This window comes from Notechis scutatus, chromosome 2, assembly GCF_049901735.1.
Source record: "Notechis scutatus isolate UNSWTSFEM ecotype Mainland chromosome 2, rNotScu1.2, whole genome shotgun sequence".
Lineage (NCBI taxonomy): Eukaryota > Metazoa > Chordata > Lepidosauria > Squamata > Elapidae > Notechis > Notechis scutatus.
The window spans coordinates 100,714,542-100,741,862 of NC_142010.1; the positions used below are offsets into that span (position 1 = coordinate 100,714,542).

At 40.4% G+C, this 27,321-nt stretch overlaps 1 protein-coding gene across 3 annotated transcripts in view; it reads left to right on the forward strand.

The window, feature by feature from the left end:
* EVI5L (ecotropic viral integration site 5 like) overlaps positions 1–27,321 on the forward strand; it is a 62,436-nt gene extending 35,115 nt beyond the window's left edge. For all 3 annotated transcript variants that reach the window (XM_087955557.1, XM_087955558.1, XM_087955559.1), the window contains 8 exons: positions 8,782–8,922; positions 9,940–10,068; positions 10,731–10,871; positions 11,449–11,607; positions 12,125–12,271; positions 15,639–15,734; positions 16,306–16,401; positions 20,065–27,321. In XM_087955557.1, the coding sequence (XP_087811683.1) occupies positions 8,782–8,922; positions 9,940–10,068; positions 10,731–10,871; positions 11,449–11,607; positions 12,125–12,271; positions 15,639–15,734; positions 16,306–16,401; positions 20,065–20,376 (1,221 nt within the window). In that variant the 3' untranslated portion in view covers positions 20,377–27,321. The remainder of the gene's footprint in view (positions 1–8,781; positions 8,923–9,939; positions 10,069–10,730; positions 10,872–11,448; positions 11,608–12,124; positions 12,272–15,638; positions 15,735–16,305; positions 16,402–20,064) is intronic.

Sequence of the window (27,321 nt, forward strand, 5' to 3'; positions counted from 1 at the left end):
TAATAACCAAATGAACACAATGTTGAAGGTCATGACATAAAAAACTTTGAATTGAGCATTTGTTGTTTGAAAAAGCTATATGAAACTATCCCAAAGAATGAATTTGCATAAAGTTGTTATACAAACAGATGCTACATTCCCACTCCTGTGTGTTCCATAGTGCTTTTTTGAAGACTGAATACAGATGCATGAATATATTGCATAGATCTAATATTTACATCCTCTCTTACACATTAATTTACAGCTACAGGTAACTCCAATGCACATTGATACCACGCAGCAAGCAGATGCTTTTCCATTTGTTTGGTTTTTTTATGCACAAATGTGGAACAAGCATAAATTTTAAACTTCAAATATGGAAGCACCAGAGGAATTAGACATTTTATTTATCAATCAAGGGATATAAACATGAGGATTATCTAAGAAGAGTATTTTATCAGAATCTACGATTATGGCTGAACTTACTAATAAAGTATTGGTATTCAGTAGCCTTTTCTCAAAACCCTCTAAGCACTTAATCCTGTTTACCTGTGTGATAAGTAAATTGCTGCCTTTTAATAGGTCTTTCACTAGAGTATTGTTTTTTGCCTAACAATCATGATTAATTACTTTTTTGTTTGCCTTTTCCTATGTTCTCTGACAATTCATAAAGGAGTAGCTTAAGTGTTAAGTCTGAAACATTGAATAGTGGGATCAAAATATCCATTTGAAGACATAGCAATTAACTGACTGTAAGGAGGACATTTTATCCTCTTCTCATGCAGTCCTATGTGCAAGTAAATTAGGACTAGTATAAGTGTCTGAAAAGCACCACAGTGTTCCCTTGTGAAATGAACCTAAAAACAGTTCTAAAAGGGAAAAAAAATTGCTGTGCCACTCTGGTCAGGCCTTGCTGTTTCCAATTATTTGTGTATACAATGCTAAGAGAATGATAAGTAGACAGATATTTTGAAAGAGAAAGACTATTCCCCTCATCTCACATCCTGTGGTGAGGTTTACTAAATCAAAATATTTCTGTATAGGATGAGATATGTCATAGCAAGCAACTTTTATGAAGCTAGAGGCAATTCTGTGAATATATTATGGGTAAGAAAGAGGGTTGGGGGTGGCGTAAAGATGCCAGAGAAGTAGGAAGAGCTTTTGCTGGATTGAGTGTCTGAAAATGCTTTGTGAGTAGGGTTTTAAGTATGCTAAGCCTTTGAATATTTATTCATTTATTTGTAATGCTGTTTACTTTAGATTTGTTTGTTATATGAATCCGGTTAGCTAGGGCTTATTCAATACTTCAGAGTTAAATTCATTGCATGAATTCAGCCATAGTAAAAATAAGGTTGTGAATAAAAGAAGGCTCATTAACTGAAAGGTAAAGAATACAGAGTCTGGGAACAGTTACTCTTGTGTTTAGAGTTGGGTGATAATTGTAATTACTATTGAGACAAGCAATAGATAGCAGCTGACTTGCAGTTGGTGAGATTACAGTTTCAAGACAAAATGTAGACATTCTGATCAAATTGTATGTTTCAGTGAACAGAAGTTGATATAATTTTATAAAGTTAAACATGATATTTTCTGCAATTTGCATGCATAATATTTAAATATACTTGTTTACATATTCAGACATTTGAGGTGTAAAATTTTGGAGCCTTTCAATTCATTCAGTACTAGTTACATATTAACATTTACATAGCTTTATTGGTTTTCAAAAAAAATGACAAAGATAAAACAGAAACAGAAAAAAGATTTTAAAAAACCAAAAGGCTTGGGGAATAATAAAGGAAAGTGCAAAAAAGGCAGAAAAAAGAAAAACAGAAAAGGAATGACTTCTGACTTTTTTGAGTTCAAAATATAAATAAAAAATACATCAAACTAAGATTAGCATTTGTATGTTTTATTTCCATAATACCATATAATTCTGACCATCAGATCCCAAAGTCAACTTTTCATTTCTTTTAGTTTCTTGTGAAAACTCCAAAAATGGGTTTGAAGTAAAAATAAAATTTGCCGGTCTTCTTTTTCCATCAAAGCTGTCAGCTTCATCATCTCTGCCAATTGTGCCAGCTTCACAATTCTTCCATTATAGGTATTTGTTCTAAAATTAATGTTGATAATAAGGCACAAAAAAGTATGGCTTTGTTAAGGCTTGCATTTAGCAAATTGAACTCTTCTGACATCTCAGATCATGATAGTCATTCTATGTTCTTCACCAATCCTTGCTCTAAACAGCTTTTGAAAATGAAAATAATTCTTATAAATCAGGAGAAAGATATTTTTAAAATCTCTGAACTCTTCCAACTAGGAATTTCATTTGAATTCAAAGTTTCATGAAACTTTTGATGTAGTATGACTATCTAGAAGAAAAAAATGTCTGTTAGAATTGTCCAAACATTAGTACAATAGGTGAAGCAGAACTCACAGATGATTGAAAATGATCTACTAAAAAGTTTAACTGACACTGTAGTAGTTATCCACAGGTGTGCATTATATGTTATGTATACTGCAATGTCTGTATACGAAAGATGCCAGCTTGAAATCTTTCCTCTGACATAATCCCCAAATACTAAGATATGCAAAATAAGATATTGATAAGTCAGAAAACATTTTGGAACAAAGTAGTTTGGACTAATGAAATCAAAACTGAACTGTCTGGCCATTTGTAGATAAAAGGATGAAGCATTTCGAGGGGAATACTTTAGCAACTATTAACAAGGGTTATCCTTTCAGATTTTGTGGAAGACAGTTGAACAGGCAATATTGTGCAAATGGAAGGAAAAAGATTCAGCATTATCTAAATATCAACATTATCTAGAAGCGAATGTCCCATAGTCAGTGAAGAAACTGCGAAGTGAAGAAACAGTGAGAAAAGCTTGTTTTCTTGCAGAAATATCCAATCTGAAACATAAACCTCAAATCAATGATAAAATACTTAAAGAAAAGTAAAGATCTGGGAATCTTTCATCATCCTAGAACTGAATATTACTGCAAATCTGCAGGAGATCTCACACTTGCAAAAAAAAAAACAACCCCAATCCTAAATAAATCAGAGATGAAAGAGTTCTAAAAGGAAGACAGAGGAAAGTGTTTTGAAATCAAGATTAGACAAACTCTTAACCAGGTAGAGGAAATTTTTGGAAGCTGTTATTTCTGCCAAAGGGGACACTGCAATGATGCCCAAATTTCTGCACCTGCTATAATGTAGTTACTGTTTCTGTAATGTGTAAAAAAAAATCCTGCACATCAATTACACATTCAGATTTGTTAAATGTTACTGGGTTAATATAGCTGTATTAACTTTTGCTTTTTGGGGGATTCCTTGAAGGATACATGGCCATAGCCTTTTGCGAGTTCTCCAGATTTGACTTAAGTCCCAGCACATCAGATAGTGCTCGGTTTTTTTCCTCTTTTATTTCAGCTAGCAGACACAAGCCTCTAGTTTCAGACTGAGGCAGTATTTCTTTCTCCTCACTCTCCTGTTGCTGATTAGCCAATGAGAAATGGTTGTAGATTCATAAAGCACAGTAAAATCAGTAGAGACTTACTAATGAATAAATGGTTATATTTCTAATTTCTTTATCAATTAAAGTAGTTTCCTGCTCCTGGTAAACTTCATCTTGTTATGTGTGTAGTTAGAGGGTTGTCTCTCCATTGAATATTATGGTACTATTTCTATATTCCTACTTCCTACTATGGGGTGCAGTGGCTCAGTGGTTAAATACATTGAGCTTGTCCACTAGAAAGCTGACAGCCTGGGTTCAAGAGTTGAGCGCTGCATGATGGGGTGAGCTCCCATTATTTGCCTCAACTCCTGCCCTCTTAGCTGCTTGAAAGCCTGCAAATGCGAGTAGATAAATAAGTATCACTGGTGGGAAGATAACAGCATTCTGTGCACATAAGCAAATAGTCATGCTGGCCACCTGATTGTGGAAATGTCTTCAGACAATGCTGGCTCTCTCGGCTAAAAACTGAGATGAGCACCAGCCCCTAGAGAGAGAGACACAACTAGAGTAGGTAAAATAAAGAAACCTTTATCCTACTTAGGGGGAAATTAGGATGTTATGCTACATGACATTGTTTCCTTTTGTTTAAAATTTGTGTTTTAACTTCTGGTAGGGTATGACTCCCCTTCCACATCTTCCTCAGTTTCCCACACACTGTTTTCAGAATTGTCCCACAAAGATTCCTCCTGTTCTTCAGGTTACACCCTGCTGCACTTCTGAGAACCTTAGCCCAACCTACCTTTGAACCAATAACAACTCTTATATAGCCAATAGTGTATAGATCCATCTTGTTTCTGCCAGACTTTACACCTCTGTCTCCTTGCCCTTCTTTCCAATGTTCCTTTTGTTTTTAGGGCTCCACCCTTCTTTTCCCTCTGCTATCCTAGCAGAAACACACACAAGTGTGCGCGCGCACACACACACACACACACACACTACTGACTACAAAGAACAACAGTTGCATGTGGACGCATATGTGACAAGATGTTATAGAACCACGGGCAATTGCAGACTGCCATGATTCAACTTGATCAAGACAAACTTCACAGGCAACTTAATAGGGATTAAGAGAGATCTAAAGACTCTGTTATTAAATCTGTATGGTTTGAGATCAAACTGATTAACAATCAATTTAGCATGATGCAGTTCAGTAATATTTTTCCAGTGTACAGAATATTCCTACCCAGATGTGGGGCAGATGTCCTTTTCAAGTAACATTGTTTATTACTTCAAATGTGGTGAATTAATCAACCCTATTCCACTGAAGAACCCATGTCTCCATTCCTCTGACAGGAATTGGTACAGTTGTAACAAAAAGAGACCTCCATCTACAACATTTTTGTTACGTTCCACTGAGTGTCCTTTGGAGAAACAATTTTAAATTCCCAGTTCCCTTTTAACCATTGTTTCTATGCTTAATGTCTATAGTAACAAAAAATGTTTTCATTTCTTGATGCCTTGTTCAATCTTCTGTTATAAAACTAAAGGTATTAAGAAGTATCAGCCGGAGGGAAGATAAACTCCTGGTTAAAATGAGGATCTGCCTAACTTATAGTAGAATTGATTCTTAGCTGGGCAGTTATTTTGAAGAGCCACAAGCAAGCCACCTTTGATCTTCAAATAAATGATATTGATAGTGGAATGATAATAGGGTGTGAAAATAGGTCTTGCTAAACAATTCATGCAAATACCTACACAAACCTTTTTATTTTTATTTTGCAATGGAAATCACCTGGAATGTTTGATTCTGGAGTGGAGCTTTTTGGTTGAAGGCTAGTTCTGAAAAAGGAGGAGGAATCACTGCACGTGGAACTGCTGTGAGTTAATGCACAGTAAACTGTTGATTTTAATGTGGTGAAAGAATGCCATCCACACATTGAAGTTTGCGGTAATTAGGCCATCTGCCCAGGACCAAGCCTGAATTAAGCCTGTGACATTTTAAGGCTAATGTCCCAAATGATAGTAGTACAGAGAGTTAGTCACCAGTCAAGACTAAGCAATTTTGCCCATTGTGCTATATATGAAGAACACATTTTGTTGGTATATCTCAAAAATGGTATTGGAAACAGGGCTACAAACTTTTAAATATCCAAATAATTACTAATGCATTATTCCAGTCATGTTTTGATAATAAAAATATGCCAAGCCATATTCGGCGGGGGGCAGGGGGGAAACCTACCTGATATCCACCTGTGTTTCTCCTGAATGTGATGTGGCAGGTCACATATTTAGGTTTAGAAAAGTATTTGGTAAAGCTTGCACACAATGCCTTCCAATGTCAAAATAACGGTGCTGCTGGCAAATCACCATTGTTTACTCTACTAAAACTGATCTACTTTAAACCTTTGTTTTAAATCTAGTGTAGAAGTGAACTATGATCATTACAAGTTATATTACCAAGTCATTGGGTGCCTTGGGTGAATTAAGTTCGTCTGAAATATTCTCAAGTATTATGCCTATAAGCCTAAATTTTTGTTTTCAGCTCATTAGAAATATAACATTTAAAAATTTGCATATGAAAATTTAATATCCAGTGCATTTGAATAAGGAATAAGATATGCTTCTAGGAGACCCAGATCTTTCATTCACTACAGTCATTATTTTTCAAAAGTAACCTTTTTATTCACCAATCCATCAAGTGGCACAATTTAACTATCTCTTTAGACATTTCACTTAGCAAAATCCTTAACAATTTTGCCATGTTACTCTGAAATGTTTGTGATGTGTGAAGAAAATATAGCACCTTTTTCCCTTTGATTTCATTTCTTTGAAAGACAGAGATTAGAGAGCTTGTTGCCATCACTTCCAACTATAAATAAAGCCTAGGATGTGTCAGCATCTCTATAAATCTATTGCACTGATTTTTTTCCCTTACAGAAATAGATCAGCACACGAAGAGCAAGTTACTAGAAACAAGTTATTAGTCTTAAAACTGAGTATTGCTCTAACACAGCTTTCCTCAGTCTGAATGCCCTCCAGATCAGTCACAAATTCCAGAATTCTTCTGCCAGCAAATTGACTGTGGATTATTAGATTAATTATTATTAGATTAACCAACCCAAACATGATGGGTTTTTCTGCTGTACTATTGAATCGATTTGGCTTTTTGCAAATTACTTTTGTAATCCAGACAACATGTCTGAGAATAAATTCTATTTAAAAGGCTCTTTGTAAAGAAGAATGTCTTGAATAATATTTTCATACTTAATTTAAAAGAGAGAAGTCCTGAATGGTAGCCTCTAATATCTTTTACAATTAGCCATTTTGCTAGAGTGATAGGAATTTGAGTACAACAAAGGGGCAACAGGTTTCCTGTGCTTTAGAAAATATATGACTATATTCAAAGAATACTAGTACCTACATGAATTTATAAGAATTCGAGGCATATTAGTATGAATTATTGTTTTCAACTGATACAAGTTACTTAATGCTTCAAATGATTGTGGGAATCTCTTCAAATCTTGATTATTTGTCCTTGTTTTGTTTCATGCAAACTATCTCTGTTTTTCCAAAGCTAAAACAAGGTTTTTAAAGCTGGGTTCCCTGACCGCTAGGGTCCAATGGAAACTCGTTGAAGTTCTATGACAGCAAGGAAAAAATTTCAAATGACTATAATGCATGAATAAACTAATTATTAAATATGCGTGCTTTGGCTCATTGCCAGTTTTCTATCTAAAACTTTGCCTCTTGATCAAAGAGATCCTATATATATATTTTTTTTTAACTAACATATTTTATGGCCTGGAAAAAGCGTGTGGTAGAATCTTAAATTTCAAGAGTCTCTAGCATACTAAATACTACATTCTCATTGAGTTTGTGGAATGGTAGTTGTACTTATTGGGAATTTGCAAATTTGGGGATGCTAGACGTGGTGCAGAAATCAAGCAAAAGATGGACAATATGGGCTTCCGGTTACCATAGAAGAGAACGAGTCAGGCAAGACAGCAGTCCAATTGCCCGCTATATAATCTTCTCACCCTTCACTTTTCACAGTGAAACTTCTTCAGAGGATTAAAAAATTGCTCTCCCTTTTTAAGGCATTATTTTGCCTTAACAGTGAAGGCTTAGGATATTTTCATTTGAATAGTATCAATCATTTTGAGCTCGGGCTGCTTTCAGATTGGTCAGAACAGCTTTGGGATACACTTAGGCAAGAAAAACTGAAAGTACACCTATAGACTAAGTGAAACCAGGCTCAATAGCAGTAACTAAGAGGGATCTTAGAGTCTTAGTGGACAACCAGCTAAATATGAGCCAGCAGTGTGCAGCAGCCGCCAAAAAAGCTAATGCAATCCTAAGTTGTATTAACAGAGGGATACAATCAAGATCAAGGGAAGTACTAATACCACTCTATAAAGCCTTAGTAAGACCACACCTAGAGTACTGCATCCAGTTTTGTTCACCACATTATTAAAAAGATGTTGAGACTCTAGAAAAAGTACAGAGAAGAACAACCAGGATGATTAGGGGACTGGAGGCTAAAACATACAACGAACGGTTGCAGGAACTGGGCTTGGCTAGTCTAGTAAAGAGAAGGACCAGGGGAGACATGATAACAGTCTTCCAATTTTGAGGGGCTGCCACAGGGAGGAAGGGGTCAAGCTATTTTCTAAAGCGCCTGTAGGCCAGACAAGGAATAATGGATGGAAACTGAACAAGGAGAGATTTAACCTGGAAATAAGGAGAAACTTTCTGACAGAGAGAACAATCAACCAATGGAACAGCTTTCCCTCAGAAATTGTGGAAGTGCCATCACTTGAGACTTTCAAGAAGAGATTGGACTGCCATTTGTCAGAAATGGTGTAGGGTCTCCCGCTTGGGCAGGGGTTGGACTAGATGACCTACAAGGTCCCTTCTAACTCTGATTATCTGTTATCTGTTAATTTTTCTTCAAGCCCAAGCAGGGTGTTTTGAACTCAGATTTTTGGAATTTGAAACTCTGAGCACATATCAGCAGTAATCAATCTTACCTGCTTTATGATATGGTTCTGATTTTGTACATAACTCCATTACTCATTCTGAAAAGTCTTTGAGTCAAACTTCAAGCAAAACGATTTTAAGATGTATGAGCAGTGGAAATGTCTTCTTGCTTTATAATAGAGCAACACTTCAGAATGCTGAACTTTAGTAAGGATGGTTGCGAAAGTTTTGTTTTAAATCTAATTGTATTCATCTTACTATCATCAAACAAATGCTTCCTTTGTTTTGCTGTTCATAAAGAAACCCCACATGAATGTCACTTTCTTGAAAGAAAGAAAAAAACAGCTTTGAGTCTTCTCTTCTTTAGGGCCAAGTTACTCGTGCACAGGAGGCTGAGGAGAATTACATTATCAAGCGGGAGCTGGCAGTTGTGAAGCAACAATGCTGCTCTGCTACAGAGAATTTGCAGAAGGCGCGAAGCACCATTCAGCAACTTCAGGACCAACAAGTAACTATAAGAGTGGAAGATACTGGAGTGAAAGGGGATTAATGATGCATGATGAAGGGGGGAGGGGGTACATAAAGAAATTACGTGCAAGCCCCCAGTTGGTTAAGCCACAGGGTTTTTAAATTCATGTGACCGGTTTTGTGGGGGAAGCCTAGAATGGACAATTCTAGAGATTCCCATTCCCATTGCAATTTGTTAAAATAGGCCATACAAAGCTATATCTTTTACTGGGTTGATTTTGGTAGTTGATTTTTTTTCTTCTTGAGATCAGCCATGCCAGTGCAGGACCTTCTTTTGCTCTTTTCCCAGTATTAGATTTAGGGAAGATTCTATCTACACCGATTCTTGCTTGAATAACTACCCTACTTTAGTCTTTTCCCCAACCCGATGCATCTGAATATATCGGATTACAAAACAAACTCCTAACCCAAGCTTTTATGCCCATTAGAGATCTTGTGACTTATTGTATGAAACATCCTAAAGCACCCAATTGAGGAAATCCCATCTAGAAAAAGAATTACACCTGGCTATTCCTAATAATCCTAACCTATGATTGAAGGCCAAATTGGAGAGTTCTATGTATAAGTCTCCTGAAATGAAAAAAGGAACAACTGAACTGTAATCCACTAGGAAGCCATGGCTTTTATAAAGCAGAGTGATGTTTATCCTCTTTTTCTATGGGCTATAATTTAGTTTGAGGTCAAAGTCATCCTCCCTGCGCTGCTTATTTCTTTCAAAAAGAGCAACTAAAAAAGGGCAAGGGGATAGTTTATTTAGAAGAACGGCTTTCACGAAAAGCCTTAAGCATCTCTTTCCTTTGCTCTCCTAATTGACATTTCTTTAAAATAACCCATTCAAAGAATGTATAAGTTGCCTACCTTACAACTTATGCGTTTATGGATTCTAGTTGTACAAATTAGAGTTAATGGATTACAATAAAAACTATAGGAACATTAGAGAGAGCACTCGTTCATTCATGATTTCCATTGATTTACTAACATTTCTTTTACTCTGTAGGGAAATCCCCGCTACTCTGAGGAATTTGTGAGCCACCTGGAAACAGAACTGGAACAATCGCGCTTGAGGGAATCTGAAACTCTGAGTGCTCTTAAAGAGATGCAGGATAAAGTTCTGGACATGGAAAAGGTATATTTTCTTTCAAAGACTGATACAGAAGCACACAAGTGTTAGAAAGTAACCACGGCAGGATCCCAGATAGCAATGTTTGAATTAGCTAAAGTCTAAGAATAGATGTTTTGATAGAGTCTTCTCTGCATCATGAATTTTGATAAAGATTACAACAAAATGTATTCATTCCAACAAATGAAAATTCGAGGATTGCTTTTTCCTTCCTCGTTGTTCTATTAAGAGTATCCCCTTTTATTCTTTGTGGTAACATATTTACCTGTAACAAATAAGAATTTTTGAAGGCATGTATAATGATGTTGTACTCAGGAGAATGAGGAAAGATCAGCAGTCCTTTTTTATATATATAAATTATCGGCTATATTCATCTCGGGATTTTGTGTTGGGAAGGCAAACAAGGACCACCTCTGGGTGCAGATCTGACATCACAGGTGCTTTGGTAGAATGCCTAGAAGCATCTTCCAACCATTCTGTGCTACTGGACAGTTCTTGGGTCCAAAGCAGCGACACTGCAGGGAGAAAATATGAGGGAAGGAGGGCAGACTTGCTTGAGGTGTCAAGAGTTGCATAGGGAGACCTAACAGGCTAAAGGTTCTTCTATCTGTGTTGTGGCAAACCTAAAGAGGTATATAGAGCTAATACTTAAGTCATCTCCTTTCCAGAAAAACAGCTTGCTTCCAGATGAAAACAATGTGGCCCGTCTACAGGAAGAACTGAAAGCTATGAAGTTGCGGGAGTCTGAGGCAATGAAATCCTTCAGAGAGCTGCAACAGCAAGTGAAGGAGCTCAATGACAATTGGCAGGTAGGCTATAGTTGAAGGATGCTATACCTGACAACACCTCACTTGTTAGGACTTGTTGCCCAGGTTCATTGTTTTAATTGAAATCTTTGTATAGAAGGCTAGCAGTTATTATCAAACGAGTTAATAAAGAAGCACTTTTGGGGTTGCAGATGTTTGAATAACCACTAAATGGCAATAAGTGACTAGAAATTCTTGTATCTCCTTGCTACCATCTACTGGTCATCAGGATTTTGTAGCCTAGATTTGGAAGCTCCAGGAGCTTAATAAAATCTGATTTGATGCATAAATCACTTTAAGGAACAAGATCCTAAATGTTTGATAAAGTAGCAATGTGTTTATGGTTACTGGTGAGAGAACCTGGTATAGCACATACTTTTTATGTAGACTATACATTTATGCAGCAATTTCTTCATACAAGATTGAAAAGGCGTCTCTGAGATCTTGGAGGCAAACGGCTTGTTACTGTACACGGTGGATCAACAGATATTAAACATGTGTTGAGGAAATGGTACCTTGGTACCCCTGGATCCAATATACCTGTGCCTACATTTGCAAATCGTTGTTTGGCTCCCTTTAGGTTCATCTGAGCCGGACCGGAGGGCGGTGGAAGGACTCTCCACGAAAGAATACAATAAATGATCTCCAAGATGAACTGATGAATCTCCGTCTGCGTGAGACACAGGCTCAGGGTGAGGTCCGGGAGTTGCATCAAAGAGTGGTAGAGCTTGAAACCCAGGTGAGGGTGTGACAATTGTGGTAGTTCTCCTCTCCCTTAAGAGTATTTCTACATCCAGACAGTTATGACTAGACTTTATAAGAACTTTCTATCTGTAATTTCTTTCTTTCCTAACTCAGATATACAGTAGCAATCCTTCCTTTTTTTAAACATGCAATTTTATATTGAATGTGGAAGTGCAAAGTTTTCATGCATAAGGAATTATCTACGTCTGTCTACATGAGTGTGCACACGCATTGGGCAACAAATGCAATAATGTAGTTATTTATTTGAGTTTTATTGCTTTATAAGTAACTCAAGGCAGCAAACATACAAAATATTCCTTTTTCCTCCTATTTTCCCAACAGCAGTAACCCTGTGAGGGTGGGGGGTTGGACTGAGAGAGAGTGCCCATCCAGCTTTCATGCCTATGTGGGAACTAGAACTCATGCTTTCCTAGTTTCTAGGCCAGCACCACTGCACCAAACTGGATGAATAAGTGTTAGAGTATCAGTGGCCCCTAATTCTTCTTTTCTAGGATCAGATTCACAGCAACCTCCTCAATCGGATGGAACAGGAGTGTTCTGGGCTGCACGAAAAGGTGCAGTATTTCACAGCCCAAAACAAAGGGTTGCAGACGCAGTTGAGTGAGACCAGGCGCAAGCATGCTGAATCTGAGTGCAAGGTGAGTGTGCCCATTCAACAGTACCAAGGCATGTGACCAGGGGTGGAATTCTACTGTTTCACACCGGTTCGGCAGAACCAGTTACGATTCCCGGTAGTTAGGAGAACTGGTAAAATGGGCCCTTGGCTGGCCCCATCCCTCTCTGCCCACTCCTCCGTTCCCTGCCTAGTCAATACTTAGTGTGCATGCGCGACATCGCACGCATGCACACCAATCACTGACAGCATTCTCCCCAGCCTGCCCACCCAGTCATTCCTTATAGCTCATGTGCGCTACATTGCTTCCCACATTTTTCCGCCCGCCACCATTGCTTCCAGTAGCAGTAGCAGCCAGCCAGCCTTCCACCACCTGATCTCCCTAGGTGAGTGAGGCTCTGCAAGCCTCGGTCGCCTACATGCCACTGCTGCTGCCACCACCCTCACCCTTTCCGCTACCGCCACCACACTCCCCGGCTAAGTCCTGACTCCTAGGCCAGCCTAGGTCCCCACCACCATGCCACCACCACCCTCAGTGCTCATGTCCTAGCAAGCTCCCCCCCCCAAACTTGCCTGGCTTGCTTAACTACTACCAGCACCGCGGCTCCATGTGGCACTCATGGCCTAGCAACTTCCCACCCCTGGCTTGCTTAGCCATCAGCGCTGCGGCTCCATGTGGCACTCGTGTCTAGCAAGCTTCCCCCACCACTCCACTTGTCTGGTTTACTGGTAGCTGAGAGGAAGGTGAGCCAAGGCTGACCCGTCACTGCTTGGGTCCCGCCTGGATTCTCCGCAGCTGCTGGGCCTTGCCTACTAGGAGCAGAGGTGGGGGGTGGGCAGCCAGGAAGCACGATGCTATGCTGCCCGGGCCTGCATAGCGTGGGTGGCAAAGCATCAGGGAAGGCAAGCCAGGGCTGAGAGCTGCTGGGCTCTCCACCAGCCCGCACCTCCACTCTAGGCAATGAAATGCACCCTGGTGCGAAGAACAGGGCGGCAAGCCCCAGCTGCTGCTGCTTTGCCAGCCAGAACCAAGCCAGTAGCCCATGCTCCGTCTCCTCACAGAAGATCCCAGCCTCACATGTGCACATGTGAGGCCGGGACCTTTTGCGAGGAGACGGCAGGTGGGCGAGTCCCTGTGGCACCATGAGATGCATTGCTCTGTGTATGCCTGAGAAGGAGAAGACTTGGGTGAACTTTGCTCCGCTGCTGCTCGGAAGGCAGCTGCCCCAGCTGTCCCAACTTTACGGTACTTCGATGCGGAGGGAGGGACCAAAAAAGGACAGGCAGGGGCTGCCTTCCAAGTCTCCCCGTCTCCCCATCCCCCTGCCAAGAAGCCTCCAACCGCCACCTCTTTATTGGCAGGAGAATCCTCCAGCTTGGCTCGGTTCCGGCCAGCAAAGAAGTGGCAAAAAGACGTGGCGTCTGGAGGCTTCTTGCAGTGAAAATTACCAACCTCCAGCTTTGCTTACTCCGCTTCTCCAATGCTGGGCAAGTCCCTCTGGTGCAGTGGGCTCAATGGGGTGAACCTGCATGGTTGACGCCTAGACATGGCCGTGCTGGCGCGTTGTAGAAGTGGAGCAAGCAAAGCCAGAGATTGGTAATTTTCACTGCAAAAAGCCTCCAGACGCTGCATCTTTTTTTCGGTGTGGCTGGAGTCCAGCTGTCCTGAAAAAAACTACGTGGCGGCTGCAGGCATTCGTGACAAGGGCGACATGGGCTGGCGGGAGCCCAACAACAACAATGGCTCAGCCCTGGCTTGCCTTCCCTGGCAGCCAGCCGCGGGAGGAAGGTAAAGTCACGGCCGTGGGATGACGAAAGAGGTGTTCGTGGGGGAGGAAACGGGGAGATTAAGGGCTGGGGCTTCTGAAAGGGGAAATGGGATGATGCGTGTGACTGGTGAAGGGAGAGCGGGCAGCATACAGGATTAGCCTAGGCCTTTGTTAGATTAGGCCATGCCTGCCTAGGCAGAAAATAGGTAGATAGGTTAGGGAAGGGATAGAGAAGCAAAGAGAGAGAGAAAGAGAGAGACAAAAGAGAGGGAAAGAGAAAGAGAGAAGGAACAGGCAATAAAGTAAAGAAAGAAAAGGGAAACAAAGAAAAATGGAGAGAGAAAGGAAGAGAAAGGAAGAAAAGGGATAGACCAAGAAAGGGGGATGGAAGGAAGGGAGAGAAAGAAAGATAGAGAGGGAAAGAGAGAAAGAGAGAGAGGGAAAGAGAGAGAAAGAAAGGAGGGAGGAGAAAGTGAATGGGATATGGACGGAGGGAGAGAGAGAGAGAGAGAGAGAGAGAAGGAAGAGACAAGAAAGAAAAGAAAGAAAAGGGAAAGAAAGAAAAAGGGAGAGAGAAAGGAAGAAAAGGGACAGACAAAGAAAGAGGGGGGATGGAAGGGATACAAAGAGAGAGAAGGAAAAGAGAAAAGAAAGAAAAAGGAAGGAAAGAAAGAAAGAAAGAAAGAAAGAAGAAAGAAAGAAAGAAAGAAAGAAAGAAAGAAAGAAAGAAAGAAAGAAAGAAAGAAAGAAAGAAGAAAGTGAATGAGATATATGGATGGATAGATACATACATGGAGGGAGGGAGGGAGAGAGGAAATAAAAGAAGGAAGGACACACACCCTGGCTTCAGAAGACTCTTTGAAACAGCACAGCAATGTAGGGCTGGCCTGCAAGGGATCTCGGAGGTCATCTTCTAGTTCAACCCCCTGCTCCAGCAGGGTTAGAAGAGCGTGTGTGTGTGTGTGCGCGCGCGTGCATGTCTGTCAAAACTCCAAAAACAGGTCAAGTAGCTCTGGGGAGGTCAGTCATAAATTCAACCACTTGCTAAGCAACTGACCATTAAGGGACGACCACTTGTATTTGATTTGCCAGTCACATGGCCACCGGGCCACACCCACCCAGTCACATGACCACCAAGCCACACACCAGCCGGTCATATGAACACCAAGCCATGCCCAGGTGGTCATGTGACCACCAAGCCTCGCCCACCCGGTCATGTGATCACCAAGCCACACCCACAAATTAAGCCACGCCTACAGAACCGGTTGTTAAAAAATTTGAATCCCATCCCTGCATGTGACTTTCCCAAGTCAGGCTTGCTCAGTTGTTAAGGAGTTTCAAAACAGATTTCTGAATTGTAAAACTAAGCTTGTTTTTAGTTTTGGAATGTTGGAATTACCCAGCACTAGTGCACCATGATGTGCAAATCTTCTTACTGTCAAAATGACCCAAATCCTCACTTTCAGGTAATTTAGTGACTCAGCATGGGTTTGAATGGCATTGATAGCTGCCACGAGGAAATTCTAGGAATTTCTAGGCTTTTTTCCTGCTCTGCATGTCATGCAGATTTCCTTGCTTACAATCTAATGGGCTTCTGCCATTGGTTTGTGTTCTCTGTTACAGAGCAAAGAAGAAGTTATGGCTGCTCGCCTGAGAGAAGCTGATAGCATGGCTGCTCTTGCAGAGATGCGGCAGAGGATTGCGGAACTGGAAATCCAGGTTCGGGGAGAGTAACCAGCGGGTGTCCTTTTCAGCCGCAAGTGAAACAAGGGCCAACAGCGAGTTGCAGCTGAAAAGAAAAAGCTAATGCTTTTGCACTAAATGATCTCCTGAACTAACTTCTCTGTGTAACTGTTGAAGGGCCTGATAATAATATATTTAGACTACAGAGAAGACTGAGAGGTATCAGATACCTGAAGAGTTGTCACACAGTGGTTGTTTTCCTTTGCCGGAGTTCTTCGACTCATTGGCTGAAAAGTAATCTGCCATATTGCGTAGTGCACGGGTGTCAAACTTGCAATGTCACATTGCTGTCATGTGACGTTTGTGACGTATTTTCCCTTCGCGGAACTGGGGTGGACGTGGCTTGCGCATGACGCATCCGGCCTGCAGGCCACCAGTTTGACACCCCTAGTGTAATGGAAGCAGGAAAAACAGCGGACTAGAAGGTCTCTACTATGGTTTAGTTATTTATGCAGGTTGTGAAATAATATATGGGCTGGGCTAAGGTCTGAAGCCCTTGTGCTCTCTCCTCCAAGCAATTTTTTTATCCCTCTCTTTTCACATGCAGAGAGAAGAAGGAATGATCCAAGGTCAACTCAACAATTCTGATGCCTCCCAATACATCCGTGAACTCAAGGAGCAGATTGATGAACTCAAGGCAGAGGTAAGCCCAACCTATGGGAGAAAGCAGACAAAAATCTGGAGGAGTTTCAGATAGACTGTGTTATCATCTTTTAGGAAGTCACAGCTATTGTTTCTACATGAAATACAGGTGCTATAAGCAATGCAACTATGAATTCTTTTGGTCAGCTCCAAATAGGTAGGTAGATGAGATGAGATGAGATGATGATGAGATGGGATGGATGATGGGATGGGATGGGATGGGATGGGATGGGATGGATAGATAGATAGATAGATAGATAGATAGATAGATAGATAGATAGATAGATATTTTGATATATATATATACAGTATATATATTCAGTGTGTGTGTGTGTGTGTATGTATGTGTGTATATATATATATATATTTTCTTAAGTTTTCATGGTACTTACATGTATGGCATTCAGCTTAGTTTGGGTATTTTCCCATGTCATTGTAGTTGTGCTTTAAAGTTGTAGCACGTTGGCAGAATCTCATCTGCCATCATCAGGCTACAGAAGTCTGATGATGGCAGATGAGATTCTGCCGCAAACGCTGCTACAACTTTAAAAGCACAACTACAATGACGTGGGAAAATACCCAAACTAAGCTGAATGCATATATATATATATATATATATATATATATATATATATAATATATAATATCATAATACATATACATGCACAACACACACACACACACACACATATATATATAACATACATATGTATATACATACACACACATATACATATACATATATATATGTGTATATATATATATCATCAGGGTTGGTTTTACAGTCTGTGTTTAGGGGTTTGTATGTAAAACCAACCCTGATGATGCTAACAGAATCAGACTCGAAATCACCAACATCCTCTGCACTAGCAAACCACCCAAAAGCAACTTATCCAAAGAAGAACAAACTGCACTACGTAACCTGAAAGAAGACACCAGCATAATAATCCTACCAGCAGACAAGGGCAACGCGACAGTGGTTATGAACACATCTGACTACCAAACCAAGTTAACCAACCTACTCCTAGACCCCACATACAAACCCCTAAAGACAGACCCCACCACCTACCTAGAAAAAAACCACCAGATCCAAAAGAAAAGCCTCCCCCATCAGTGAGGAAATCCAGCAAAGAATCATACCCAGAGAGAAATCATCCAGATGCCCTAAGCTTTATGGTCTCCCCAAGATACACAAAGAAGGAACTCCACTTAGACCAATAGTCAGCTCCATAGGCTCACCTCTACAAAACCAAGCCAAATTTCTCACCAAACAACTACAGCCCTATGCAGAATCCATCAACGCACACGTAAAAAACTCATTCCAGTTCATCGAGATCATAAAGAAACAAAACTTACAACCCAGCGACCTACTAGTGAGCTTTGATGTCATATCCGTCTTCACTCAAGTGCCAATAAAAGAAGCCTTGACAGTCATCTAAAACAAATACAGCCCCCCCAAGCACATCCTAGATCTGACCAACCACTGCCTGTCCAATACATACTTCACCTACAACGGACAAAAATACAAACAAATAGAAGGAGCACCCATGGGATCACCCCTCTCACCTGTCATCGCAAACCTCTACATGGAACACTTTGAAACACAAGCTCTAGAAAAATATGATCACAAACCCAAACTCTGGCTCAGATACATAGATGACACCTTCATAATCTGGCCACATGGGAAAGAAAAACTGAACAACTTCCTCACACACCTCAACAGCCTACACCCCAAAATACAATTCACCATGGAAACAGAAGCTAACAATCAACTTCCCTTCCTAGATGTCTTAGTATACAAAAAATCCAATGGCTCCCTAGGACACACCATCTACCAGAAGAAAACACATACAAACCGCTATCTACACGCACTCTCACACCACCACCCAGCACAGATCAATTCCGTAGCCGAGACACTCATCTCCAGAACAAAATGCTTAGCCGACGAACAACACTTAAAAACCGAACTACACACTCTCACTAACGTACTAACAGCCAATGGATTCCAAAGAAAGAAGATTACCCACCTAATCCAAAAAGAAACCCCAACCAAAATCTAAGACAGAGAACAAGAGAATGGCAAAGCCCTCCTCCCATATATAAAAGGCACTACAGACAAAATCAGCAAGATCCTCCAAAAACACAACATTAAAACAGCATTCTGCACAAACAGAAAAATATCCACCATCCTAGGAAATCCTAAAGACAAAATCGAGTTAGAAAACCAAGGAGTATACGAAATCCCGTGCACCACCTGCCCCACCACATACATCAGACAAACTAACAGAAGAATAAGTGCACGCATTGAAGAACACAAGAACTCAATCAAAAAAAGAAGAACCGACCTTTTCCCTGGTCCAACACCTCAAAGCCACAGGACATGAGATTGACTTTAAAAATACCAGAACTATCGCCAAAACCGAACACTTCAACAACAGAATAATCAGAGAAGCCATAGAGATAGAAAAATGCCCACACAGCATGAATAAACAAGATGATACCTCCCGCCTACCAGCCATTTGGAAACCCGCCTTCATTAACAAACGAGTACCTAACATGAAGAATGACACCAGACCCACACCCACAAGGGCTACACAAGATGCTACCACCACACTTCTACGTAGAAAGCAGACTCACACCCACACAGAAAATGAGACACAACCAAGGACCAGAAGCCGTACCGCAGCTGCATCACTACCCGCTTCAAACCCCTCTGACCCATACATGAAGCGAACTGATGCCCACCATGAAGATGTGGCACGACCACGAACGCGAAGCCAAACAACAGGATCACAGCTCACCAACTCAAATCCCCCAGCAACTAAGACTAACCTGAACACAACCAAGCCCCCACCAGAACAGAACACACCCCCAGCCAATCAGAACACAGCCAAACCCCCAACCAATGAGAATACACCCCCACCCAATCAGAACACAGCCAAGCCCCCACCCAATCAAGTCACACCCCCACTAGCAGTTAAAAGGAAGAAGCCGCTGCAAGCTCACATTACTCCGAGAAGCATAAAGCCGAAGACACAAGCCTGAAGATGATGAATGAGACTTCATCAAAACGTTGCCTAGATACTTCCAATTTTACGCGGGAGAAAACCCAAATAACCAAAGATCCACATACAAATACCCGCAAAAACCTCAGAAAACATATATATGTATGTATGTATGTATGTATGTATGTATGTATGTATATGTATACACACACACACACACACACACACACACACACATATGGTATTCAGCTTTGTTCGGGTATTTTCCCACGTCATTGTAGTTGTGCTTTTAAAGTTGTAGCAACGCGCACACACACACACACACACACATGTATATTTATAGTATGTATAGTTTGTAAAATAACCTAGAGAGAAATGAATTTTCTCTTAAGAGTAGGTTACTACTGTTACCCTTTTATGTTTGCAGTGCTTTGCCAGTCCAAGAAAAAAGAGAATATCGGTATACAACCTCATACTTCCAGTAAGTCTTAAGCCAGGGCATAGCTTCTGTTAACATCACAGCACGGATTTTACTTTTGTCCACTGTATATTATTTTTTCTAAATCCCAGCTATTCCAGATCCTAAGCGGGTTTCACAGTGCCGAATGCCAAACCATTGTGGCTGCTGCTCCAGTGCCTTCTCTTTCTCTCTCCTACAGATTCGGCTAATGAAAGGACAGAAGCCTTTTGAGGACTCCATGGGCTTTGATGGCATACATATTGTGAGTCACCTGGCAGTGGACGATGACTCGCTGCATTCTTCAGATGAAGAATTGCTGACCAGTCCTATGGTAGTGGGTGCCCTGCAGGATGTTTTGTATCCACTGTCTCCTCACAACACACACTTTCTGCATGGGGCTGAAAGCTCTGGTAAGGAGAGTGACGGCACCACGGATAGCGACCCTGATGAGCCTACCTCTGCCGCTGAGGCCAATGGTGAGATCATCTTTGCAGAGGCCCTGGGCAAATGAGGAGCGATGCTGCCATCCCAACTCAGTCAGTTGATCCCCTGGTCCTGTTGTAACTAAGAAGTCAGGGACCCGATGGAACTGAGTCTTCGGCCCAGTGAGTATCCTGGCTCAGATGTGGCATGGAGTGTCCTACATGAACAAATATGGATTGTTATCAGCACTGCCCTTTTTTTCAGCTTTGCCACTGGGAGTTAAAATCCAAATCCAGGTATTGGCCTCATCCATGTCCTGCTTTCCACACTTTTTTTTCCCTTCTCTACACAAAGATTTGCACAGATGAGGACTGTGAAGGGGCAGCAGAAGCAATCAATCCACAGATTCCCTAAAATGCAGCCTAGCTGTATTCCATCTCTGTCTCCTTGCTGTGCTTGGAGGAGGGAAAGGGATTGGTCTTCCCTTTATTTATATTTGTCTCCTAGCATGCTGCTGTGCATCCAGAGGAGAAAACTGAGTGCCTGCATAATTGTATGTAAATTTCCACCCTGGAAAAGGACAAGAAGGAGAAATGAGCTTCTGAGGAGGTGATTTGTTCTAGTGAGGGAGATAATATTTTTGTTCCTGTTTATTATTTATTTTTTAGAGTGCAATTACTAATCCAGCTCTTCGAAAACTTCGATGGTTTTGAAGGCTTTTATATGGAGGAGCCAAAACTGCTTCTGTAACGTAATCATACAACAGTTTCTATTTAACTACGTAAAGGGATATGCTTTACTAACTCCACTTTTATATCATATTTTCAAACTCTGTTTTTTGCAGCATTCTGGCTCGGTGCCTAATTGGCTCGGACAGGAAGACAGTCCATCAGTGCACATGCACATGCGTGCACACATACACACTTATATAATTGAAGCGGGGACAGGGAAATACGTTAGTAAGCTGCTGTTTGATTCATGAGATCAGTATTAATTGCTAAATTTTCAGGCAGCTGAGAATTTGACAGTGTTACTGTGTGGCAAGAGACGAATATGTGGGATATCTAGATAGCTGATTCTGCCAAGATAAAAAAATGAAGGCCCTCGAGGGCTCAAATTTGAGTTACATATCAAGTAGAAGAAATGAGTTTCCTAATATTATGTTTGCCTCCAAACATTATTAGGGTAGGGATAGCAAGGGAGAACCAGCAGGCAAGTTATGCTTAACCCTTATGCGTTTACTGATGATTCTGTGCCAATGCTCTTCGGTTCCATTATGCCTTGGGAGCATTGGGTTATGTAAAATGTAATTCTGCTCCCAGGAGCAATTCCTTGCAGAAACAAGCCTCCTCTTGAAGAGTGTGTGTGTGTGTGTGTGTGTGTGCCAGTGTGTGTTTATGAGGGAGGTTGGGGGCAAGGCAGGGTAGAGAAAAGAACACGTTTTCTTAACAGAATTAGCGAAAGGATTGCTGGCAGCCCACTTCATGACGGTTGGCAAAGAAAGAACCCATAATTCATGCGGGGATTCTAATGAAGAAGGGTTTGAATTAAAACTGTAGGTGCGTATTTCAGTTGGAAATATTACAGTCATTGCAATGCTCTTTGTAATTCAGTTTCATACTCGGTTTGCTGCAAAAAGGCTTGTTCTTCACAAAGGGGGTGGGGGATGGTTGAGAAACATCAGTGGAGTATTACGTAGGAGCACTGCATGTTTTCTGAAGCTACAAATAATGCTGCAGTTGGGACTGCCTCTTCATTTTTGACGTATGGAACTGAAGACGGTAGTTTTAATTTTGTCCCCTTTCCTGAACAGAGTCCATGTTTAAGAGTATTAAAGCTACTGTGCCACAGCGTGCTTTTGGGGGATTGGTGTAGCACCCAGACATCACTGCAAGTACAATTTCAGACACTCCCCCACACCCCAAAAAAGTTAGGGCAGGGCAGAAAATGCCTTTGAAAGATATGCAGTGCTGTTTCTTCCCAATTAAATTAAGAAGTTGTGCGGGTTTTGAAACACTTAGCATTGCAAGGTATCTGAATAAAGGTATTGTTGCCACTGGTGATGTTGCAGCTGAGAATAAAGATCACCTGACACTAGAAGATGGAAAGGGTTTCACAGAAGGTCTATGAAAGAGGCTGGGCAAGTGCAGAAGGTGGGAGATGTGAGGCTTTGGCCCTGCCAAGAAGGTAGGCAATGTTGTTAAGCAAGATCTGTGGTTGTGGATGGCCATCGACTAACAGGTTTTGGAATTGGGGAATGAAATAATTCCTCCTCTCAGGGAAGGGCCATTTCTTGCTACGGATGTGTTTTCTTCATCCTCTGCTCAGTTTTTTTCCCCTTTCTCATCTGTAGTAAACCAATCTGCCTTTTAAGTTTACCTAAAATTTTAAAGCTTGCAACTTTATTAATAACTGACCACGTTCTGTATCAGACACATAGGCCTCTCTTTTTGGAAGAGTTCTCCATGACCCCTTCCTTGGCCTGGGTTTGGGAGAAGCTGTTTGGATTTTCCAAGGGCTTTTTTAGCTCCAAATCAGTGAGGGTAAACCAGCGTTTGTGAAAGGGGAAACAAACCTCCAAATGCCTAGCCACTAATCATGTGGCTGGCCCTGAACTAGTGAACAGAAATAAACACACACACACACACACACACACACACACACACACACACACACACACGTACAGATAAGTATTTATATAGTATGCCTGGTGAAAGGCACCACTTTGGCATAATCTTGTGTATTTTATATATACATTTTACACACATACCGATACATCCACACTACGCTGTAATACTAAAATTTTGTAATTTATCCTTTCAGTCTCAAATAGAGATCATCGGAATAATACGTGGTCCAGATGAGTTCAGTTTGCATTGTTGTTTTGATCTGCTTGCATCGGTCTGAAGCTCCCCCTTCCCCCTGCTAGCAGTGGGCACATGTTTGCAATGTTGGATGGCTTGTGAAACTGTTTGCCAGTTGTGCATAATACCTAGCAATTGTGGCTATTTGTTTTGTGTAGTGCTATCTGAATGCTTACTGCCTCCAAAATTACAAGTTAGGAAGACCTTTTTTTAAAAAAATATGAAGTAAATCTATTGACTTTACTTTTTTGCAGTTGCACTGAAGTAAATGAAAGGAGATGGTTCAAACCATATCCATTTTTTTCCCAATTTGGTTCAAGATTGTTGTTGTTAAATTTAAGACTTGATTCATTTGGCTGATTTGTCCTTTAAAGTTCATTATGGCACAACCTTGATTACAGTAAAGGCTGCTAACCTATTCTATACAAATTATTCATGGTACTGCAGCTTTTTCCCAGTGTTTAGATCACAGCTGTAGAGCCTTATAATACAGTTCATTAAATGATGCCACAAACTCCGACTTCCCACTCTTTATTGCTTCTACTTGTATACAAGCTTGAAGAAAACGATAACTTTCTTTTTCTTCCATGCTAGTAAATACTAGGAACTACAGGATATATTAGAAGTGTTTTGGTCTAATTTCTCAGAGATCCATGCAACATCAGAGCATAAGAGCTGAATCTTCCCTTTGCAGAGGAGGATTATACTATACCAGGAAATAGTATAGCATGCTTTTGGAGCTCTGGATAATAAATGTAAAACCATGTGATAAATATTATTACATAAAATAACTTGCAATGAAACCTATAGAAAATTAATAAAATAAGTATTAGGAGCAAGAGATGGGAAATCTAATTTCATCACAGCAAAGTGCAGGAAACTTACCTGTTCAAGTTGCATAATGTGTTGTTTTTGGTTGAGTTTGATTAGATACCAGATTTCATGAATAAACCACAGTATAGTGAACTACATTAGGTCATGAAAAACATAGCTTCAATTTTAGCAGAATGAGCTTGATTTTACCAAGTGAACTGTATGTCTAGTTCTTCATAAAGAATGCATTTCTATCAAGCTATCGACAACCCTCAGCCCACCCCATTCCTCTGCTGGATATAAATTATAGTATCTCCAAGGAATTTTATTTTTTCTTTTTCAAAGAACAGGCCTATTAAAAATCATCCATCCATAGGATCCATAGCAAGTCCATTAGAAGAAAAAGTACAGCCAGCCAATCTTGATAACCAAGAATCAAACACATTTGCTTTTTATATCTGTATTTTCCAGCAAAAGTAACTGCCTAATTGGGGTGGGGGTGTCTGTGTTATATTCTGAAAGGAACTATATAGGAACTATTCTGAACATAGTTGTGAGTTTCCAAGCCAAGCTGTTTGTGAGACAGTCATTTGCTTCTTTTAAAGTTTTCTATTTCCCTTAACAAGAAGTATTACAAACAAAATTTAAAGGATGAAGCCAGTTTTTAATGAAGTGGTTCTTGTGTGTTTTTCTCCCTTGCATTTCCTTTTGTGGCTATTCTTCGGGCCTTTATTTTTTTTTTCCCAGTGAAGGTGCCAAACCCACTCAGTCCTTTGGCCAGTGGGACAGCCACATATATATATATATTTAAAAAATAAATAAATTTTCAGCAGAATTTCAGCGAGGGAGGAAACAAAACACCACTTTTAAGGTGCATTTTTGTTTCTGTCATGAGTTTCCACAGGTATCTCTTCTCTTACCTTATCTTCTGTGGATTCCCTTGTACATCCCTCCCCCAAGTATTTATATGAACACAAAATCATGAGGAATCTTCTGGTAGGCCTCACATTCTGATGCTGAGAAAGCAGACCTACTTATAAAGTAGGTTTAACACAGTTAGTATCTTAAAGCAGACTGTTACGTTGCCCCAGCAGATTATTTTGGACAGGCGAGGCGGAAGATGGTGCTTGTGGTAGCTACCAGCATACTTCAATTTGCACTTTCATGCGGTTTTTCTTTAGATTTCCTTCTACACAGAAGGAAATCAATGTGGTGCTCTTTTAGGACTGGGATTGGGATTATTACTTCTATTCTCCCCCCAGGATTGACACTAGAATTTGAGTTACAGGTAGTCCTTGACTTATGACCACAATTGAGCCCAACGTTTGCTAAGTGAAACATTTGTTAAGTGAGTTGGGCCCATTTTATGACTTTTCTTGCCACATTTGTTAAGTGAATTGTTGCAGTTGTTAAATTAGTAACCTGGTTGTTAAATGAATCTGGGTTCCCCACTGACTTTGCTTGTCAGAAGGTCGCAAATGGCCCCAGGACACTGCAACCATCGATGCTAAGTATGAACCAGAGGCAGCCAGGCAGCCAAATTTTGATTATGTGACCATGGAGATGCTGCAATTGTAAGTGTGAGAAATGGTCCTAAGTCACTTTTTTCAGTACCCTTGTAACTTTGAACAGTCATTAAATGATCTGTTGTAAATCCAGAGCTACCTGTACTCACTTGAATGCATCTCTTTTGGGTTGCCATTGCCCCATCCTGTTTAAGCAGGATGCATTGAACTTACTTAGCTAATCTAACTTTCCTAACTTTGGACAACACATTGTAAATTACACTAAAGAGGTACCTTTCTTCCCCACTCTTATCCTGGGCTGCAATGTGTTTTAGGGAACTGGATGGAATTAAAATTAGAGGAAGGGGAAACTGGTCTGTATTTCCAAGGTCCTAGTTTATTTAGCCTTTGATCATAGAAACCACATCATTTTAAAAGTAGTGGAGCCAAATTGAGGGCATGGTGCTTTCTACCAAGAAAAGGTACATTTCCTATCCTGGACTAAATTCTGTGAATCTACTCTGGTTATTTTAGACATGTACTGGTTAGCATTTGTGAACTTGAACACACGGTTAAAAACAATGCTTTTGTTTTTAATGGGCAAGAGTAAGAGTGTGAATGCTCTTGTTGTTCTGTATTGTTATAAATTAATATTATGTAACAAGTCAAAAATCTCACTATGAATGCCTGTAAAATGTTTCGTTAGTCTTTACCTCAAATTGTTAAACACTACTGTTAAAAGACATAAGATTTTTTTTTTCATTACATTCATTTTTTAAATTTTCTTAAGAAAATATAATGAGGAAAACCATCTAATCCCTGTGGGATTTGTTTCCCCCAAAATGGTTTATTATTCTGTTGGGATACATTGTCCTCTCTGTATTTCTCCCCCTCACATGCAAACACACTTTTGTATTGTGAAGAGAGAATTTTTAAACGGTACTAAAATTAAGCTTGATCAGAATGACTTTGCAACAGATTACAATAAAGCAAGAGCTTTGGGTTATAAAAATGTATGTTCTGGCAAAATAATGATAGAAAGGAAGGAATAATAATAACCTGAGATGGTCGCCCAGATTAAGAATTTTATTTAATCAGGATAGACAAAAGGCGATCATGTTTTGGATTGTGAATAATCTGGCACCAAATGCATTTGATTTTGCAAATTGCTTAAGCAGATTTGATACTGAGGTGGTGAGAGAGAAAAAGACCACTTCTCTCTTTGGCTATGAAGTTATTGCCCAGAGAATCCTGAGGAATCATTGTTTTGAAGAACATGTTCTGCCTTGTGTAGGTAAAAATATTTTTGCTATGTGTGTGGTAGTTTCTGAAATGCACAAAATTCGAGTGGGATCAGCTTGCCTGCTGCTATAATTTAAGTTGGCCACACTGCATTGAAGTTAGCAATGCAAATTCACCATATCTTTGTTGTGTTTCTTGTTCTTATGTTTGAAAGTGGAAGAGCTAGTGAAACCAACGACATGCTCTATCATACTGGGGCTATCCCATACACAGTGCTCTTCTCTGCCCACACTTTATCTTCATATTCTGACTTCCTCCTATCCTGTACAGCTAGACCACTGAACACTAGCAAGCTGCTGAATATCCAGAAGCAGCCTGCCTGTAACAGTGTGTGCTTGCTTCCCAGTTAAAATGTATTGTTCTCTCATACCCCACCCCAACTGTTCGAAAAATCATGTGTTTAGTGTAAGTACGTACCAGTGTCCCCTCTCTGCTACTCAGAATATAACTTTCATTCTTTCCAGCCAGCCCATTCCATTTTAAAACAAATATTGTTGTACAAAGTACCTGTACTAAAAAATAATAATAAACTATTTACACAGTCTTTAA